This window comes from Liolophura sinensis, chromosome 12 (genome assembly GCF_032854445.1).
Source record: "Liolophura sinensis isolate JHLJ2023 chromosome 12, CUHK_Ljap_v2, whole genome shotgun sequence".
In the NCBI taxonomy this organism is placed as follows: domain Eukaryota; kingdom Metazoa; phylum Mollusca; class Polyplacophora; order Chitonida; family Chitonidae; genus Liolophura; species Liolophura sinensis.
Genome location: NC_088306.1, coordinates 14,971,824 through 14,991,624, shown reverse-complemented (window position 1 = coordinate 14,991,624; position 19,801 = coordinate 14,971,824). Strand labels below are relative to the sequence as shown.

Below are 19,801 nucleotides of genomic sequence, written 5' to 3'. Positions count from 1 at the left end.
TCATATGATATTGATGTAATTTCTGAGAATGTTAAAGTGTCATATGATATTAATGTAATTTCTGAGAATGTTAAAGTGTCATATGATATTGATGTAATTTCTGTGAATGTTAAAATGTCATATGATATTGATGTGATTTCTGAGAATTAAAGTGTCATATGATATTTATGTAATTTCTGAGAATGTTAAAGTGTCATATGATATTGATGTAATTTCTGAGAATGTTAAAATGTCATATGATATTTCTGAGAATGTTAAAATGTCATATGATATTGATGTAATTTCTGTGAATGTTAAAATGTCATATGATATTGATGTAATTTCAGAGAATGTTAAAGTGTCATATGATATTAATGTAATTTCAGAGAATGTTAAAGTGTCATATGATATTGATGTAATTTCTGAGAATGTTAAAGTGAGAATTAACTCTGAAAGATGACCAGCCCTTGACCAGTTATGAGAAATGGATTGCTCATGAATCCTCCACTGGCTTGTCTGCAGATTTACAAGGGTCATCAAGGACAAAATTAGCTTTCCAGATAACATGCATATCAACATTTATCAACAGTTTCACGTTAAAATGTAAATCAGTCATATGAATTAACTACATGGTTAGTCATTCAACTAGGTGTATTATAATTATTGTTGTTGTTGTATGTTACAGCCTGAGCCATTTTTTATCACCCTGGCTCTGTACGATGCCAAAGCGGGCAAAAAGATCTCTGAGGATTTCCATATAGATCCCAATGTGCCCGAGATCCGATCCATGATCCCACCTGATATCCTTCAGGCCTCTGACAAACTGCACACAGTGGAAGGAAAACAGACAGCCCCAGATCTAGACGGCCTACAGGAGAACTGGCTGAAATGCCCTCAAAAACAGGTAACTCTCGAAAACTTAAGGACCGCATCAAAAGTTTAATATTCCTCCTTAAACTTTGAGCTCTTATATTTTGTAAGTTTCATACATTTCATTTAAAACTAGAGGCTTTTTAGAAAATCTCCCCCCCCCCCCCCCCCCCCCCAGCTATTTCTCCCTCAATTGATACAGGCAAAGAGGCCATACTCTGCATTCCTGCAGTATCAAACTCCAGTCAGATAAGTAAGTCAATCCGTTCTGGAGGTTAAGGTGTGGAACTTTTAAAGTCCACCACCAAGATACATATTACTATATTAGGTCAAATCAAATACATTTACCTTCATTAACACCAGTATGTTCTGTTTCAGGCAATTTTTTCCATCCAAACCCAGAACAAGGAAGACATCTACTTGTTTGCAAAAGTAGAGAAAGTCTTACAAGGCGGGATCTCAAACTGTACAGAACCATATATCAAACTGAACGACCCTAAAATGGGAAGCAAAGTTCACCGTCAGATGAGGCAGTACTGTTCACACATAGGACATTACAAGATGCCCTTTGGTTGGGCGGCTAAGTATGTAACCTTTTTGTAATGTAACTCATCATACAGGTTTACAACTCCAAATGTGATAAAAGTGTAAATTAAAAAATAAAAATGTTAAATTGATAAATTGTAAAATATAGAATTTTTGTATAAAAATAAAATTTAACTAACCTCTCTACCTTTTTGTGTATGAAAGAGAAACTTTCAATTGAAAAGATTTTTCTCATTTTTGTTTTTTTTTTGGCATACATTTATCTTCCTACATTTTTCTTACAACCATGCTGATCTTCATTTTATAGTACAATATCATGTATCCTTTAGATAGGAAAATGTTGGATTTATGCAAATCACTGCTTCTTATTAATACAATAGTTGCATTTATTCTAGAAGTCCTGTGTGAAAACATTGTAAAAGTGTCCATTTATTATTTTGCAGACCAATGTTCAAACCCTTCTCCAGAACTGTGGACAATATATCAGACTTCATGCTTTACAAACAGGAGGGTTCCAAAATGTCAGAGGAAGAAATCATTAAACATCTACAGGATTTTAGAAAGTAAGAATTGACAGCGTGTTCAAATTAATTTTTTGAACATGAAATAATGAAAGTCAATTTTTTGTGTAATAGATCAAAAGTATATTTGTAATTACATGTAATCTTTTTTTTAGGGGGGCTGGATCTCTTTCATTAAAATTTTAAATATGATGATATCTTTTTCAAGTTTTGCATGATATTTTTTAACAGAATAGTCTGCCTTTGTTGCAGTTTTAAATTTTTCACCTGAAAGTGAAACTAGAAACAAATCACATGTGAAATATTACTGAAGTACATTGTTGATGTCCAGCAATACAGGTAATTAAACAGTGTAGTTTAATTATCCTGTCATCTGTGTACTTTGTCTACTCACCTCTACTGATATTTACCTGTTGTCAGGCCAGAGAAGCAGAGCAAGTGGCAGGTGATCCCCGCAGTCTTCAAAGTGACAGTGGAGGAGCTGGCAGGACCCATTCCCGGTGAGTTGTACCAAGAGGTTGATGGATAGATGAAATTGATAATGGGAGTTGTCCAAGCTTGGCATATCCAGAGGGGATAACTCAGTGATGTAGTTCATTGGGCTATGTCATTGAGTAATGGGCATGCTTTGCTCTGGCACTTTACATCGTTGCCACCACTAGTAAATGTTGCACAGAAATCTTGAACAACACTGATCTCAGCGGGGCCACAGTGATGAAGCAGGAAGTGATGTCAGAAAACACAATCCGTCTCAACCTTTGTCTCTAACAATACTTTATACAGGTGCATTCTCTTTATCTGGACTACGTCTGACATGATTCTAACCAAAGATAGTTTCGCGTGAAGACACACGTGAGGAGACTAAGCCTAAACAAAGCCATGTGCGTCTCACAGGCTCTAAAGGTCAAGCCTGCCTAGTGTTGTAAAGGGAAAAGCAGAGAGTGATGTACGTACTATAAGGACTATGGTAGGCTACATCACGGAATTATCATCCCTTAGAGAACATCCAGATGGCACTGTGCTTATTCGAGCTTTGTTACTCATTCTGCCTCAGCCTACAATTAATTTTCTGTATACTTACATGTTCACGTTTGGCCTCACAGCTCTGTCCCTAAGTCTACAAGCCCCAAAAGCTTCAGGCCTGACAATCCTTGTCCTCTGAGAAAACTCCAGTCAAATTCCTGACAGTGGTTGGCCGATGAAATTTGATAGGGGTCAAACTCACTCAGATATTGGTCAAACCCACCCAAATAGGGGTCAAACCCACCCAGATAGGGGTCAAACCCACCCAGACAGAAACAGGACTTTTCACTACTTTTGCCTTGTGTGCATCCCCCACCATACCCTGGAAAACACATTATACCCAGAATGAAACTATGAAGCCTGTGCTACAGAATGATACCATGTAACAGCAGAAAAAAACAAAAAACAGGAGCAAAAGAAAATATATCTATAAATAGCAGGGGATTACATTGACAACCGTGAGGCATTCACTGTGGACTGTAGTCCTTCACATCAGTATGTGCAGACAAGTCCAGTCACATGGATGATGATAATGTTTATTTCATTACCAGTGTGTTTGGACTGTAGCCATTCACATCACAAGTCCAGTCACATGGATGATGATAATGGTTATTTCATTACTAGTGTGTTTGGACTGTAGCCATTCACATCACAAGCCCAGTCGCATGGATGATGATAATGGTTATTTTATTACCAGTGTGTTTGGACTGTAGCCATTCACATCACAAGTCCAGTCACATGGATGATGATAATGGTTATTTTATTACCAGTGTGTTTGGACTGTAGCCATTCACATCACAAGTCCAGTCGCATGAATGATGATAATGGTTATTTTATTACCAGTGTGTTTGGACTGTAGCCATTCACATCACAAGTCCAGTCACATGGATGATGATAATGGTTATTTTATTACCAGTGTGTTTGGACTGTAGCCATTCACATCACAAGTCCAGTCACATGGATGATGATAATGGTTATTTTATTACCAGTGTGTTTGGACTGTAGCCATCCACATCACAAGTCCAGTCACATGGATGATGATAATGGTTATTTTATTACCAGTGTGTTTGGACTGTAGCCATTCACATCACAAGCCCAGTCGCATGGATGATGATAATGGTTATTTTATTACCAGTGTGTTTAGACTGTAGCCATTCACATCACAAGTCCAGTCGCATGAATGATGATAATGGTTATTTTATTACTAGTATGTATGGACTGTAGCCATTCACATCACAAGTCCAGTCGCATGGATGATGATAATGGTTATTTTATTACCAGTGTGTTTGGACTGTAGCCATTCACATCACAAGTCCAGTCGCATGAATGATGATAATGGTTATTTTATTACCAGTATGTATGGACTGTAGCCATTCACATCACAAGTCCAGTCACATGGATGATGATAATGGTTATTTCATTACTAGTGTGTTTGGACTGTAGCCATTCACATCACAAGCCCAGTCGCATGGATGATGATAATGGTTATTTTATTACCAGTGTGTTTAGACTGTAGCCATTCACATCACAAGTCCAGTCACATGGATGATGATAATGGTTATTTCATTACCAGTGTGTTTGGACTGTAGCCATTCACATCACAAGTCCAGTCACATGGATGATGATAATGGTTATTTCATTACCAGTGTGTTTGGACTGTAGCCATTCACATCACAAGTCCAGTCACATGGATGATGATAATGGTTATTTCATTACTAGTGTGTATGGACTGTAGCCATTCACATCACAAGTCCAGTCACATGGATGATGATAATGGTTATTTCATTACTAGTGTGTTTGGACTGTAGCCATTCACATCACAAGTCCAGTCGCATGGATGATGATAATGGTTATTTCATTACTAGTGTGTTTGGACTGTAGCCATTCACATCACAAGTCCAGTCGCATGAATGATGATAATGGTTATTTTATTACTAGTATGTATGGACTGTAGCCATTCACATCACAAGTCCAGTCACATGGATGATGATAATGGTTATTTCATTACTAGTGTGTTTGGACTGTAGCCATTCACATCACAAGTCCAGTCGCATGGATGATGATAATGGTTATTTCATTACCAGTGTGTTTGGACTGTAGCCATTCACATCACAAGTCCAGTCGCATGGATGATGATAATGGTTATTTTATTACCAGTGTGTTTGGACTGTAGCCATTCACATCACAAGTCCAGTCGCATGGATGATGATAATGGTTATTTCATTACTAGTATGTTTATTCTCCCCTTACGGTTGGTCAGTTCATGGTCACATGGTTTTCAGTAAAAGACCATATGTGTATATTTATCCCACAAAGAGACTGTATCGGTAGGAAAAAACAACTTTAATATGTAAATGTGTGGTCATTTTTTTTTATTATTCCCTTTGTGAATTAATACTTTAGAAATAACTCAATTTGCCAACATCTATTGTAGACTAGTTAAATGATAAGATGTACCGTTTGATTTTCAGATTCTCTGACTTCATCTTTGGTACCTGTAAAACCATTCAACTCTCCCCCGAGCCATATCCCTACCATAGAAGTGGAAGAGTTCATCCCAGAGAAAGGGGATGCAGTGTCCCCCTTCATGTCCTATGTCAATCATCTGTATGTCTATCCTCACCTGCTCAAGTATGACAGCCAGAAACATTTCACAAAGGTAAATACAAGCCTGAAATATTTCACTAAGGTACACACAAGCCAGAAACATTTCACTAAGGTAAGCACAAGCCAGAAACATTTCACTAAGGTACACACAAACCAGAAACATTTCACTAAGGTACACACAAGCCAGAAACATTTCACTAAGGTAAACACAAGCGAGAAACATTTCACGGAGGTAAACATATTCACAAGCCAGAAACATTTCACTAAGGTAAACACAAGCCAGAAACATTTCACTAAGGTACACACACGCCATAAACATTTCACTAAGGTAAACACAAGCCAGAAACATTTCACTGAAGTAAACATATTCACAAGCCAGAAACATTTCACTAAGGTAAACACAAGCCAGAAACATTTCACTAAGGTACACACATGCCAGAAACATTTCACTAAGGTAAACATATTCACAAGCCAGAAACATGTCACTAAGGTAAACACAAGCCAGAAACATTTCACTAAGGTACACACATGCCATAAACATTTCACTAAGGTAAACACAAGCCAGAAACATTTCACTAACTTAAACATATTCACAAGCCAGAAACATTTCACTAAGGTAAACATATTCTCAAGCCAGAAACATTTCACTAAGGTAAACACAAGCCAGAAACATTTCACTGAAGTAAACATATTCACAAGCTAGAAACATTTCACTGAGGTGAACATATTCTCAAGCCAGAAACATTTCACTAAGGTAAACACAAGCCAGAAACATTTCACTAAGGTACACACATGCCAGAAACATTTCACTAAGGTAAACATATTCACAAGCCAGAAACATTTCACTAAGGTAAACATATTCTGAAGCCAGAAACATGTCACTAAGGTAAACACAAGCCAGAAACATTTCACTAAGGTACACACATGCCATAAACATTTCACTAAGGTAAACACAAGCCAGAAACATTTCACTAAGGTAAACATATTCACAAGCCAGAAACATTTCACTAAGGTAAACATATTCTCAAGCCAGAAACATTTCACTAAGGTAAACACAAGCCAGAAACATTTCACTAAGGTAAACACAAGCCAGAAACATTTCACTGAGGTAAACACAAGCCAGAAACATTTCACTAAGGTAAACACAAGCCAGAAACATTTCACTGAGGTAAACACAAGCCAGAAACATTTCACTGAGGTAAACACAAGCCAGAAACATTTCACTAAGGTAAACACAAGCCAGAAACATTTCACTAAGGTAAACATATTCACAAGCCAGACACATGTCACAAATGTAAATACATGTACAAAGCAGAAGCATTACACACAGGTGAACACTTCACAAAGGAACATACTTCACACACGTAAACATTATACACAAATAAACAAAGGCAAAGACAAGCCACAAGCATTTCACACAGGTAAATATTTCATCAAGGGAAACAGAAACCAGGAAGAATTTGCAAAGGTAAAAATTTTATACATGTAAACATTCTGCACAGGGAAACAAGAGCAGGTTTCCCCCAAGCTCTGCCCAGTTTCCTCCCAGCATAATGCTGGTCGCTGTTTTATAAGTGAAATATTCTGTAGTATGGCGTAAAACATCAACCAAATAAAATAAATATACACGAACAAGTGATAAACATTTCACAGAAGTAAACAGCTTCTCACAGGTAAAGGCTATGACAAGCTAAAATATTTCATCAGCTTCTTCTGATGATGTATGTATAACTTTCTTACTTATTTTCAGGCCAGGAACATTGCCTGCTGCGTAGAAATACGAGATTCTGACCATGAGGGGGCCATTCCTCTAAAGGTGAGAGTTGTTCCCCTTGGCAAGCTACTTGCTAAAGGCTGGTGGCCTCCACCCATAAATATGACAGCGAAAATACTGTTTTAAGGGAAATAGTTTGGCAGATCAAATCAAAAACTTCAATCAGTCCAAACTTCAGGGGTTTTGAGGAATCTTTCATTGGAGATTACAAAAAGTAAATTCTTTTAAGCACATTACTGCAAAATATTCATTTCACGTGTTGCTAAACTTTAAACTCAGCAAGAGTGTTTTCAATTTTATGCCTGATTCATAGCCATTAACATGTTGGGGGTAAACTATGAACCTTTGTGTGTATTGTTTCAGCGTATTTATGGTCGTCCAGGTGTGTCTGTGTTTACCACAGTCACCAGTACTACCGTCCTCCATCATAATACCACACCTGACTTCAACGAGGAGGTAAGTTAATTGCGAGGATTTATACACTTTATTTTCATGTCAAAGCATTGGTAAATAAAGACAGAAACTTGGTCTTTGCAGAAACAAGATGGGAATGCCAGTACAGAAACGCCAACTTCTTGCTGTACTATGGTGGCCATCAGAGCCTATGCTTTTTTTTTTTTTTCTGTTTTCTTTTCTGGTTGGTTTACCTGTACAGTATAATAAGCAGTGTATAAAAGTAATTTTCTGAAAAATATGTCAGAAAGTTGCCAATTACATACATTTACAAAGGTTCTTGGTTTAATATACCATAAACATTGGTTTGTATCACCCATAAAATTAAGAAAAAAACAATTGAAACATAAATTTCTTACCCTAAGTACAGCAGTAAATGCCAAGCAAATATCCTAAATGACCTAAACTTTTGCCCACAAAAGTACAATATTAGAGACAAATAAATATCACAAAATATTATTTTTGCTGCTGAAACTTACAATTTTCCGGTAGAATATCATCCCATGTTCCAGAACTCTCAGAATCAGGAAAAATGGGCAAGTTAGTCATGGACGAAATTTATGTTCATTTAGGGTGAATAAGTTTCTGAAGAATATATGTTAAATGTGCAAATTATTAAAATATTATTTTTGTCGCAGGTTAAGATCGCTCTCCCCACCCAGCTACATGAAAAACATCACCTCCTCTTCAAGTTTTATCATGTCAGCTGCGAAGCTTCCAAAAGCAGCGGAAGAAATTCCTCTGTGGGCACCTCGAGAAAGCGGGACCACATCGAAGTGTTGGTTGGTTTCGCATGGTTGCCATTACTGCATCAGGGGAGGTAACTTGAATTTATTTAAACTTATTAAGTACCTGTTAGAGCAACAAGTTCCTTTTGCATGTCATTAGCATACATGTACGTTTCTGTATGTCTGGTCAGTAATACTTGTTTGGGACTGCTATTATCCCTGTGTCTATTAAATGCTAATGGAATTTATGGATTTCCCCTCTCTCACTACATGGGGGGGGGGGCCTCAGAAACAACAAGGTGTGACCATTTATGCAGCCTAATGTCTGATGAAGACCGCAGGTTGTGAATTATCTGACATTACAGATCACAGACATTACAGTCCCTATGTTTTCTAGTTTCTTACAGCTGCCAGTTCATAAATTTAAAATTCTTGAGTATGATGTTTAATAAATGAAAAAGTAAGTAAATAAATCAGTAGATGTAATTAGCTGACCTCTACTTGTATCTAACTTCTGCAGGCCGGTGAACGGTGAGCGCAACCTCCAGGTGGCTGCCAACCTTCCAGCAGGCTATGTGTCTCATGAACCCTTTGGCATGGGCAAAGGGGTAAGATTTTGTGTATTTTTTTTCACCCCTTAGTTAAATTTGTGTCTGTCACGATTTTGGCTCCGTGCAATAATGGCTCCATTAGATTTTCCAGTTTTAATAAAAGTTTGTATACAGGCTCATTTTCTGGAATCTCAAATCAAGTTTGAAAATTAACCTGATCCATGTATGAATTTTGCTTTAAATTTTGTACAATAACTGCTTCAAATGTTGTCCAGTTTTGATAATATTGTGTGCAGACTCATTTGGTTGCCCCTCAGGTCAAGTTCAAAAACCAGCTTGCTCCATGGATAAGTTTAGTGTTTATTATAAATTCATTGATATTTGAAATATTCTTGACCAAGCAGATAAAATAAATAAATAAATTCATTGAATTTACATGTTTTTGTTTGTTACACACAAAAACAAAATGTTTATAGTATTCACCATAGTAAGAAGTGACCCTTGTTAGTGGAATTTGGTTGTCATCAAGCTGTCATTTCAGTGAAGCAGCACCATTAAATACCTTGGCATTGAGACAAATTCGTAATGATACATGATCATAATATATTTCTGATATTGTTGAATGTGAGTTTTAAACCCAAGGAATTTATTTAGTAGCTTAGTAAATGACATCAGATTTCGACCCAAAAACTGCATTTTTATAAGCAAATAAATATCTTAAAATATCTGACACTTTTGGTGCTGAAACTTACATTTTTCCAGTAGGACATCACACCAACTTCCAAGCATACCTCAATACACCTTTCCCATATCAATATATCTCTCAGAATTAAGTAACATGTGCAACTTAGTTATGGGCAAAATTTTAGTTTCATTTACGGTATGTTACATGTTTCAGAGTGCGGGGCCTGACATTCGGTATGTGGACGGAGGCAGACAGCTCTTTAAGGTTGGGGTTAGACTGGTCTCTACTGTCTACACCAGAGTAAGTGTCATTCTCTTTACTCCCTTATGGCGAGTTGATTTCAAAATACTATTTCTGGTAGTGTATATTTACAAAGGACATCTATGCATTTGAGAAGAATACCACAGAAATTTCAATACCAAATAGTAATGTGCACATGCTGTTGCCTTGTATATTGTCCTGAAATATATACTTTTGTATATTTCTTGGCAAATCAAGATTGGCATGCATGTACCTTTATGGAGGTATTAAGGCATGACATTGCCCTTGTAACATTTGTACTAAATGCACAGGACTGTTTTGAACATTTTACTGACTTTAGGCTGGAGTAACTTAAATTATCATTTTTTGGACAGAATAAATCTTCTAATAAAAATGAAACTTGAAAATCATCTAATTTATGGAAAATTTGGACTGTCCTAGCATATTGTTGAGGACATATTCAATAGATCGGAACGCCTTGAAAAACAGGAAATTCATAAAACCCTCAATATGTGACAAAATAAAAAGGTGGATTTTCAGTTTTATTTTTATTCCATTTTTTTTTATTGTTTGTTTTTTTGTATTTTTGTTTTGTCTCGCCGCAGCCCGTTAGACCCAAAATCTAATTAGTGTTGCCTTAGCACCAGATCAGAAGCCTTGTGAAAACAAATTATATTGCTTTAAAATTACAGGTTTGTCCGTATTATGAGATTTTAGATGCATGAGTATTTAGAGGTTCTAAAACTCTGCTTTCAGGATCAACATTTACATAACTTCTTCCATCACTGCCAGAGAATGGAGAATGGCCTTAGTCCAGCAGTGGACCTGGACACAAACAATAAATTAAAGGTGAGTCATCCTACAGCCAATCACATCCTTAGAGGTTTAAGGTATTTTTGCAAAGTCATTATGTGTCTAGAATATTTGAAGTGCACCAGAGGCTCTTGAAATTCTTGAAATAGCAATAGACAAATTATTGACCCCCTAAGAGATTTAAGAGATTCTTGCAAAATTATTGTGTATTTAGAATGTTGGAAGGGGATGTTTTTGGCTTTCTAGAGATCTTTGAAATTCTGGAAATCCCTGTATTTGAATTATTGTGTTTATGGTTAAGCAGTAAATGAAGTAAATAAATGAATTGTTTGATTCAGATATTCAAATTTTATCCCTTGGCAAATTGCCTCTTTGATTTGTGTTGAAAAATAATGTAGGCTACCGGCCCACAAATATTTAATGAAGAAACATTTGTTGAAAATTTTGACTGTTACATTTTGTGAACATTGCTTGCTGAATAGTAGAGCTAGCCTGTAACATTGGCGACATATTGATGTGGCACTCTTTTGTAACTTCATATGTTCACATACTCATGTCCTGCTGTAAATGGGAATGTGTGACAGCAACCTGCGGATGGGCATAGGTTCCCCCCAGAGCTCTGAGCGGTTTCCTCCAACCGTAATGCATGGTCGCTGTCATATAAGTGAAATATTCTTGAGTACGGCGTAAAACACCTATCAAATAAATAAATATCTTTCGATGCATATCAGTGTAGAAAGCTAAGTGTATCATATTGTGCTAACGCTTCAGAAAATTAACATTATATTATATGCAATAATAACAGAAGGAGTTTCTTAGTCTCATATCACTTGTGCTTCAATCTTTGTGTGCTACATCCTACGTAGCTAAGACGGTGTTTCCACGGACATCTGATAGGTTTTGCGTTCAATACTTCCCGTGATTACGTGAAGCATTCATTACAGTGCATTGACGACTGGCATTCTGCTGCACTGTCAGTTCACCCAGGTGACATTCTTCTGGCATATTTACGTCATTCGTGTCTTCAGAATAATGAACCAGTGAGTAATCACCTGTGCTATCACATGTCCGTGGAATCACAGTGTACCTGCAGTCCAGGAGATACCTGGTATACAGCATAGCATTTCTTGCTTGGAGAAGTTTCATATTTCGTAAGCCTGTGTAGAGTGGTTTTAACCATTAAATCTGTAAAATAAAAAAGCTTCTGTAGAATCTTTTTCTCACTGTTTAAATCTGCCAGAATATATGTCAGCATTGTATTTGGAGAACTGCTGCTCTTAACAATGTAGGATGATCATCTGTAATTTCAGTCATAGGATGATCATGTGTATTTCAGTCATAGGATGATCATCTGTATTTCAGTCATAGGATGATCATCTGTATTTCAGTCATAGGATGATCATCTGTAATTTCAGTCATAGGATGATCATCTGTAATTTCAGTCATAGGATGATCATCTGTAATTTCAGTCATAGGATGATCATCTGTAATTTCAGTCATAGGATGATCATCTGTAATTTCAGCCATAGGATGATCATCTGTAATTTCAGTCATAGGATGATCATCTGTATTTCAGTCATAGGATGATCATCTGTAATTTCAGTCATAGGATGATCATGTGTATTTCAGTCATAGGATGATCATCTGTATTTCAGTCATAGGATGATCATCTGTATTTCAGTCATAGGATGATCATCTGTATTTCAGTCATAGGATGATCATCTGTAATTTCAGTCATAGGATGATCATGTGTATTTCAGTCATAGGATGATCATCTGTATTTCAGTCATAGGATGATCATCTGTATTTCAGTCATAGGATGATCATCTGTAATTTCAGTCATAGGATGATCATCTGTATTTCAGTCATAGGATGATCAACAGTATTTCAGTCATAGGATGATCATGTGTATTTCAGTCATAGGATGATCATCTGTATTTCAGTCATAGGATGATCATCTGTATTTCAGTCATCAACACAAAGCCTATGGCATTGTGTAGTAAATTCACTCTGCCTTTATGAGCCTATCAATCTTGAGCTTCTGAAACTCTTGTTACACTAGTACTGTAATTCTCCACCCTTTTCGCACGATTTCACAGTGTTTCTGTGCAGGCATATTTTGAAGGCATTATTCTGTGAAGCCTGATAAAATTATACTTTTGGGGAAGCCCTGAAATTGATCAATCCAACTAATGTAGTTTTGTCACCCAAATCAGAGTACATATGTGGATAAATTGTACTGAAAATTGTTCTTTCATGTGCGAAAATGTTGAGTAATTAGGGTACCTCTTGATGTGAATTTTTAATGCATATTATCTCTGTCATGTAAATTCATCTGTACAACTGTGTAGCCATTTTCATGATGGAGTGCCTAATGGTAGAATGTGTGCTTACTGCTGCAACAGGAGCTTTACACTCGTAGACTCCCCTTAAAATGATACAGATTGACACTGATTGGCAGACAGTGAATACAGGATTCCTAGGTTAAACACTGCGGCTCTGATCATGCTTGAATGAGTTTTGCCATGTCTAAAATTCAGCTTGTGCTAGGCATACATGGTAGGCCATGCTTGCCTGTCTCTGACACCAGCCATTCAGAAATGATTATGTTTTCCTTTAATGACAAAAAAACTTGATGGAGTTGGTGGAGCCATTTGTGCAGTCTTGCATTTGTTAAGAACCACAAATATGGTGTGCAGTTGTTTGTCATGAAGTGAAAAATTCATCTATAACCCGCCAAAGGTTAATGGTTCCCGCGCTAAACCAACTCCCATCTTATGAATGGATATATGTAATGTAGCCATTAATTTATGGTAGCGGTCTAGCGGTGTGTGTAGGAAACTGTGGAAGTTTACTGAGATGTGATGTTTTGAGTTTGTCATCGGAGGGTTATGCCCCGTTCCAACCGTTTATGGATCTGTGAGGTTCTCAAGCATTTCGGGCTCTTGTGGCATTTTTGTTAGTTTTTATAGACCAAGTTTGGAATCAGTATGTACTTGGTAACGGTTTGAATTTTTTTCTGACAATGTTAAATAAGGAGTTATTTACCCTCTGGAGGGTAAAAATATAAGTTGTCATCAAACTTAGCTGAAAGCAGTTGTTTTGGACTGAAGATTTGTTATTAACAACATGTAAAATGACAGGCTGAAATGGTGATGCCGTGAGTTGAAATAACTGGCTCTAGAAAGAATCGTATTGAAGTTATTAAATTTTGGTACACAAGTGTAAGTCAAAGATCAAAAAAATCAAAAGTTTAATCCTGTTTGCTCTGTCTGTTAAGCTTCCTTCTTTCCTCTCCCAAATTCTTTAACTTTAAGGAGAACAAAAACCATGCTTATATTGATCAAGTGCAAGTAACCAAGTTTTCACCATAGAATCCTCTTTAAATACATGACTTCTTTTTTTTCTCATGGCACTAATCTTTAAAACTTCTATTAATTTTGTTCAACGTGACAGTTTTTCTACTGAAGCAGGCTCAAAGAATTAACTGACCATTTAACCAAATTTAACACGGCTTCCTTTTCACGGTTAATATTTCCTACAAACCATTTTATTTTTACTGTGATTTGATCCTAAGTTGTTCAACACTTTTTACATTGTCTTACTCGTAGCAAGGGGAAGTAACTCAGGGTTCTGACATGCACATCTTGCTCAACGCTGTCAAGGTAGGTCATGTGACCGATTGTGAATTGTGTTTGTGATCTACTAACTCTAACAAACCAGTGAAATGCTGCATGGCAATTTGACCCATTTGTATTAACCCTATATGCGTTGTAAATAGGTTTTTCTTTCTGTTCATGTGTGTGAGATGCTTGTTTTAACATTGTCACAGTGAGACCAAGCATGGTGTTTTCTAAACAGTATACTTACTTAAACACCTGCGTCAACTTTTATTTTGTATCTCTATGGATGCGTGATGTTTTTTCTTTATATTTATTTTGTTGTGTACTGTTTGTGGTTTATTTATTTTTATGCCTTTCACATTATACATTGTGCCAGTGGACCCACATTTCTTTCAGTTACCATGGAAACAGGACTAATGCATGCATATAAATTTTCAGTTTTTAATGGTGAAAGTAAGGTTCCAAGGAGGAACATGTTGAACAACATTCACATCCATGCAGAGTTAAGACATTATTATTGAAGTACTGTTTCAGATTTAGCAGAGGTGTTGTGCTGGTCTTCATTTCTGTCTTAAAGTTAAATTCATTTCTAACATATTTCTTAATACTCTAATTTTGATGATAGCATGTATGTATGCTTAATAATGCAAATTATGTAAGTACTCTAAATCTTCAACCTTTTCAACCACTTAAGCACTTTTTTTTCAGTGGAAATTATAATACATGTATATAATTATTATGAAAATAAGGATAAAATGATTTATTTGTGTTACTTAAGTTGCTCTAACTTCATAAAAGTTTGCAAATTATTTCTCTACACTACATGGTTCTGTCAATGTTTCAAAATATTGGTTGTCAAAAAGACTCAAAATTAAGGTATTGATAGTCTGTATAGAGACCATATAAAGAAAATACCAGCCATACTATTGGAGAGGAGATGTTCCAATTTGTTCCCACTTAACTACCCTAAACCTTCAACAAATTCGACGAATAAATCACATTAAATATTTTTGAAACCAATATGAAAACCAAATTTTGTAGTGTAAAATGTGTTGTTTAGGTAGGGAGATTTTTAAACTTGTCAGAAATTAGAAAACAACCTGTCCAGAACAGGTAATATTTGCTTTGGTACATATATGCCAAACCATGCATTATGTTTGTGGTTGAATTTGTTGAAGGGTAGATATTAATTGTAGGTGTTGTTACGTAACGTATCTGTCATTCCCAAATTTTGTGAAAATTCTTCAAACAGGATTATGTGGGCCATACTGACTTCTTCTTGTGATATGTTGTGGAATATTTATATTTAATCATGTCAAATGTGTATGATAGATCCTGTGTCACTGTTTAAGTCACACAACCAGTGTATTATGGTCACCTGTCACTGTTTTAGTCACACAACCAGTGATATTGTGGGCACCTGTGACTGTTTTAGTCACACAACCAGTGATATTATGGGCACCTGTCACTGTTTTAGTCACACAACCAGTGTATTACGGGCACCTGTCACTGTTTTAGTCACACAACCAGTGTATTGTGAGCATCTGTCACTGTTTTAGTCACATAACCAGTGATATTATGGGCACCTGTCACTGTTTTAGTCACACAGCCAGTGATATTATGGGCACCTATCACTGTTTTAGTCACACAACCAGTGATATTATGGACACGTGTCACTGTTTTAGTCACACAACCAGTGATATTATGGAAACACGTGTATGTGGACATGTAGTACAAGACAGACAGGATGCTGTACAGACGGGGCTTCCGTGACTGACAAGATTAGCAGGCCAGTGCAGCACAGAGACTCAGGAGCCTGTCACCAATGCAGTTGCTGTGAGTTCGAACCCAACTCATACTGGCTTCCTTTCTAGCTATACATGGGAAGGTCTTCCAGCAACCTGCGGATGGTCGTGGGTTCTCCCTGGGCTGTGCCCAGATTCCTCCCATCATAATGCTCGCCGCCATCGTATAAGAGAAGTATTCTTGAGCAAGGTTTAAAACACCAATCAAATGAATACTGTACAGACGCCATGATAGATAGACACTAGTCTGCCTCTCATTTGCGTGTAGAATGCTTGTGGAGCTTCACATCATATCCCACTCCTACTACTGTTTCCACTCGCTGGATGAAAGCTAGGTTAATAGTGGAATGGTACAAGCCTGCTACAAGTGTGCCTGTGGTAAGCTTCACATCATATCCCACTCCTACTACTGTTTCCACTCGCTGGATGAAAGCTAGGTTAATAGTGGAATGGTACAAGCCTGCTACAAGTGTGCTAGTGGTAAGCTTCACATCATATCCCACTCCTACGACTGTTTCCACTCACTGGATGAAAGCTAGGTTAATAGTGGAATGGTACAAGCCTGCTACAAGTGTGCTAGTGGCAAGCTATTGACTTGCCACACTTCAGTCTGGTCCTTGTGTTTTTGTGTGAAGGGTGTGAATGCATAGAGACTAACAGAATGAATTTCAAGTACATCTGTACTAGTACAAGGCTGTGTTTATCTAATAATCACTCTGACAACCACGTTAATGTGTACATAGATATGTGCATATTATGTATGTATTTAAAGGTGCAGTGTTTGATTACAGTACATAACAGACTATATCACCGTTAAACCATGTGTGTGTATGTATGTGTATATTACATGTATTTGTATTGGTGTGTATATATTATGTGTATTGGTATGTGTATAATACATGTATTTGTATTGGTATGTGTATAATATATATATATATGTATATATATATATATGTATACATTGTGTATATGTACATGTGTGAATGTGTACTGACTAACGGAATGTATCATACATAAACCTGTCTGTGTTTTGGTGTCATTTTAATAATGTTAATTGTGTATTATTTTCAAATATTGATTACATATTGATATGCATATAAAATTAAATAAAATTAAAAATTGTTAAATTACCCTATGCGTCAGTTTTCAATCCGGTGATATGTACGGTGTCACACAGAGGTATATGTATTAATGAAAAATGCTTTGCTGTAAATCACGTAGAGTTTAACCGATAATTTCTGGCCGTAAAGTTTAGCCAATCTGAGTTGCCGGAGGAGATGACAGGGGAGAGTGATCAGCCCCCAGCTGTGTAGTAATCCCCAGTGAAGGCCTGTCCCCAGGCATGGACTTAGAGCAGGGTGATTATACACCCACTAGTCCATCTAGACCCTCATTAAAATGTTGTTTGTTGCGCGTAACAAGCCATTGTTCTCAAAGTTGAGTTGGTTGATGGTTGAAAAAAAATTTTTTTTTTTATGACCCGTGAAATAACTTGCAGAAAATGATCTATTATTCCCCCTGTCAATTACTTCCGCACAGTCTGAGTTTGGGGGCGGCTTAACATATAAGATATTAGCCCCCTCACCCCTCCCCATTATTAAACTTCATGAAGGCTTTGGTTGTTAATCCGCAGCGTACAGGGGTCAACCACGACACTTGACAGTGAGGCTTAAAGATTTGCCAACCAGTTACACCTTTGTTTTTACTCATGAGTTAAAGTAAATAAAGCATCAAGCGACAGTTGCAACAAACCCATACACATATATTTAAAAAATGTCTACGCTAAACAAGCTACTTGACATATCACTTCTCAGGTCGACAGGCTAAATTTGCAGGTTACACTTGCTGGCCTCAATTAAATGGGCAAACGCTTAATTGTTCATGTTACGTGGAGGTCGCCCGATGATAGCATTATCTGGGGGGTGGTGTTGTCCGTTCACAGCCCCGTAAATAAATTTAGCATATTGGCATACAAAGTTATTTCTGACTGGCGAGTACAGTCGTCATATGTAAAATAGCAGTAGAGTTTGCCACGTCTCATGCATGTGTGCTTGTGTTAGAATCGAAACTCTCCTCCCATTTCAAAAGAATTCTATTTTGCTGCCTTATCAAATGGGGAACCTTCAGTTCCATACAGAAAACACGGTTTCCGACACTAGATATACCATGTACTCTAACATCATTCTCGCATCGATTATCATGCATGGCCCTGAGATGTCAGTCACGTGCACATAAATGTCTACATTTGACTGACAGCTTACTAGTTTCAACACTGACCAATTAGATGTCCAGTTACCAAGAATGACAACCAGACACAAGGGATGCACTTTTCAAAATCATCGGCTAAACTCGAAGTGATTTACAGCACATCATGTAAAAACTGTAAACTAAACATCTTGAGTCAAATTTTATCTCCTCTTGTTTCATTATAGAGATGCTGCATTTGTGGGATTATCTATATAGAAAAACTGTTGTATCCCAATCATTAAATTGTTCTCAGTTGAATGAGTAGTTCTATGCATTATGTTAAAGATAACTTTAATATATTTTTTTCCTGCGTACGGAGATGCGAAAGAGGTTTTGTTTTTATGTTTCACTTTTGCAGCAAAGTTTATGAAGTTCAAACATGTATGTACGGATATGATAGCGGTAAAATTTACAATACACCAAATAATTCTTTGATATTTTGTACAGTTTATGAGAAGGCCTTGACTTGTAAGATAGATTAAGACTTTTTCCCCCAGTGGGAAATCTCACAACACTGACTAAAAATGTGGTGTGGAGAAAGTCAAAATGAAGGAAAGACAAACTTTATTCATATCACAGTTAAAATAATTAGGATCATGATTACATTGTAATAAATATCATAGACGGGCCTCAGTGGCCGAGTGGCTAGTGTGCCAGCGCGGTGCAGTGACCCACAAGCCTCTCAGCAGTCCGATCACTGTGAGTTCAGGTCCAGCTCATTCTGGCTTCCTCTCCAGTCGTATGTGTTGGAAGGTTTGTTTGACAACCTGCGACAATATTCCTCCTGGCTGTGCCTGGTTTCTTCCCGCCGTAATGATGGCCTCTGTCATATCAGTGAATTGTCCTTGATCACCGATCAAAACAAATGAATGAACGAAATAAATAACCCACGTATTAGTCTCAAACAGTACTCTAACATTTTGACTTCTATCTTTTCTTTCAGTCTCTCCATGCAGTGGACGTCAGCACATTTGTCCAGTTCTTACCCACAATCATTAACCAGCTCTTCCGCCTTCTGCCACAAACGTCCAATGACGATGTTGCTCTTAATGCAGTCAGGTAAACACTTTATTTGTGTGTGGGGTCTGGTATTTACATCACCTCAGCTTGCATATTTCTCTATGCTGAACATATAGGGTCAAAGTAGAAGTCATTACCCTATACTCCCCGTAAGGATGGGAAAATATCCCAGTGAATAAGGTCAGAAAACTCCTTTACTCAAGGCACACATGACGCAAGTTCAAATCTGGCCTTGGAGGGATTATATATAGATCTCTCCACATCCCCACCCCCATCTCAAATGTCCATAGCGAAA

The 19,801-nt window shown here is 37.1% G+C and overlaps 1 protein-coding gene across 1 annotated transcript in view; it reads left to right on the top strand.

The window, feature by feature from the left end:
- Positions 1 to 19,801, top strand: part of LOC135479173 (dedicator of cytokinesis protein 9-like) — a 121,835-nt gene that overhangs the window by 50,689 nt on the left and 51,345 nt on the right. The window contains exons 11-23 of the mRNA XM_064758947.1: positions 665 to 883; positions 1,228 to 1,433; positions 1,839 to 1,958; positions 2,337 to 2,416; positions 5,411 to 5,598; positions 7,297 to 7,362; positions 7,684 to 7,776; positions 8,412 to 8,593; positions 9,022 to 9,109; positions 9,951 to 10,037; positions 10,755 to 10,847; positions 14,423 to 14,476; positions 19,430 to 19,545. Coding sequence (XP_064615017.1) covers positions 665 to 883; positions 1,228 to 1,433; positions 1,839 to 1,958; positions 2,337 to 2,416; positions 5,411 to 5,598; positions 7,297 to 7,362; positions 7,684 to 7,776; positions 8,412 to 8,593; positions 9,022 to 9,109; positions 9,951 to 10,037; positions 10,755 to 10,847; positions 14,423 to 14,476; positions 19,430 to 19,545 — 1,592 coding nt within the window. The remainder of the gene's footprint in view (positions 1 to 664; positions 884 to 1,227; positions 1,434 to 1,838; positions 1,959 to 2,336; positions 2,417 to 5,410; positions 5,599 to 7,296; positions 7,363 to 7,683; positions 7,777 to 8,411; positions 8,594 to 9,021; positions 9,110 to 9,950; positions 10,038 to 10,754; positions 10,848 to 14,422; positions 14,477 to 19,429; positions 19,546 to 19,801) is intronic.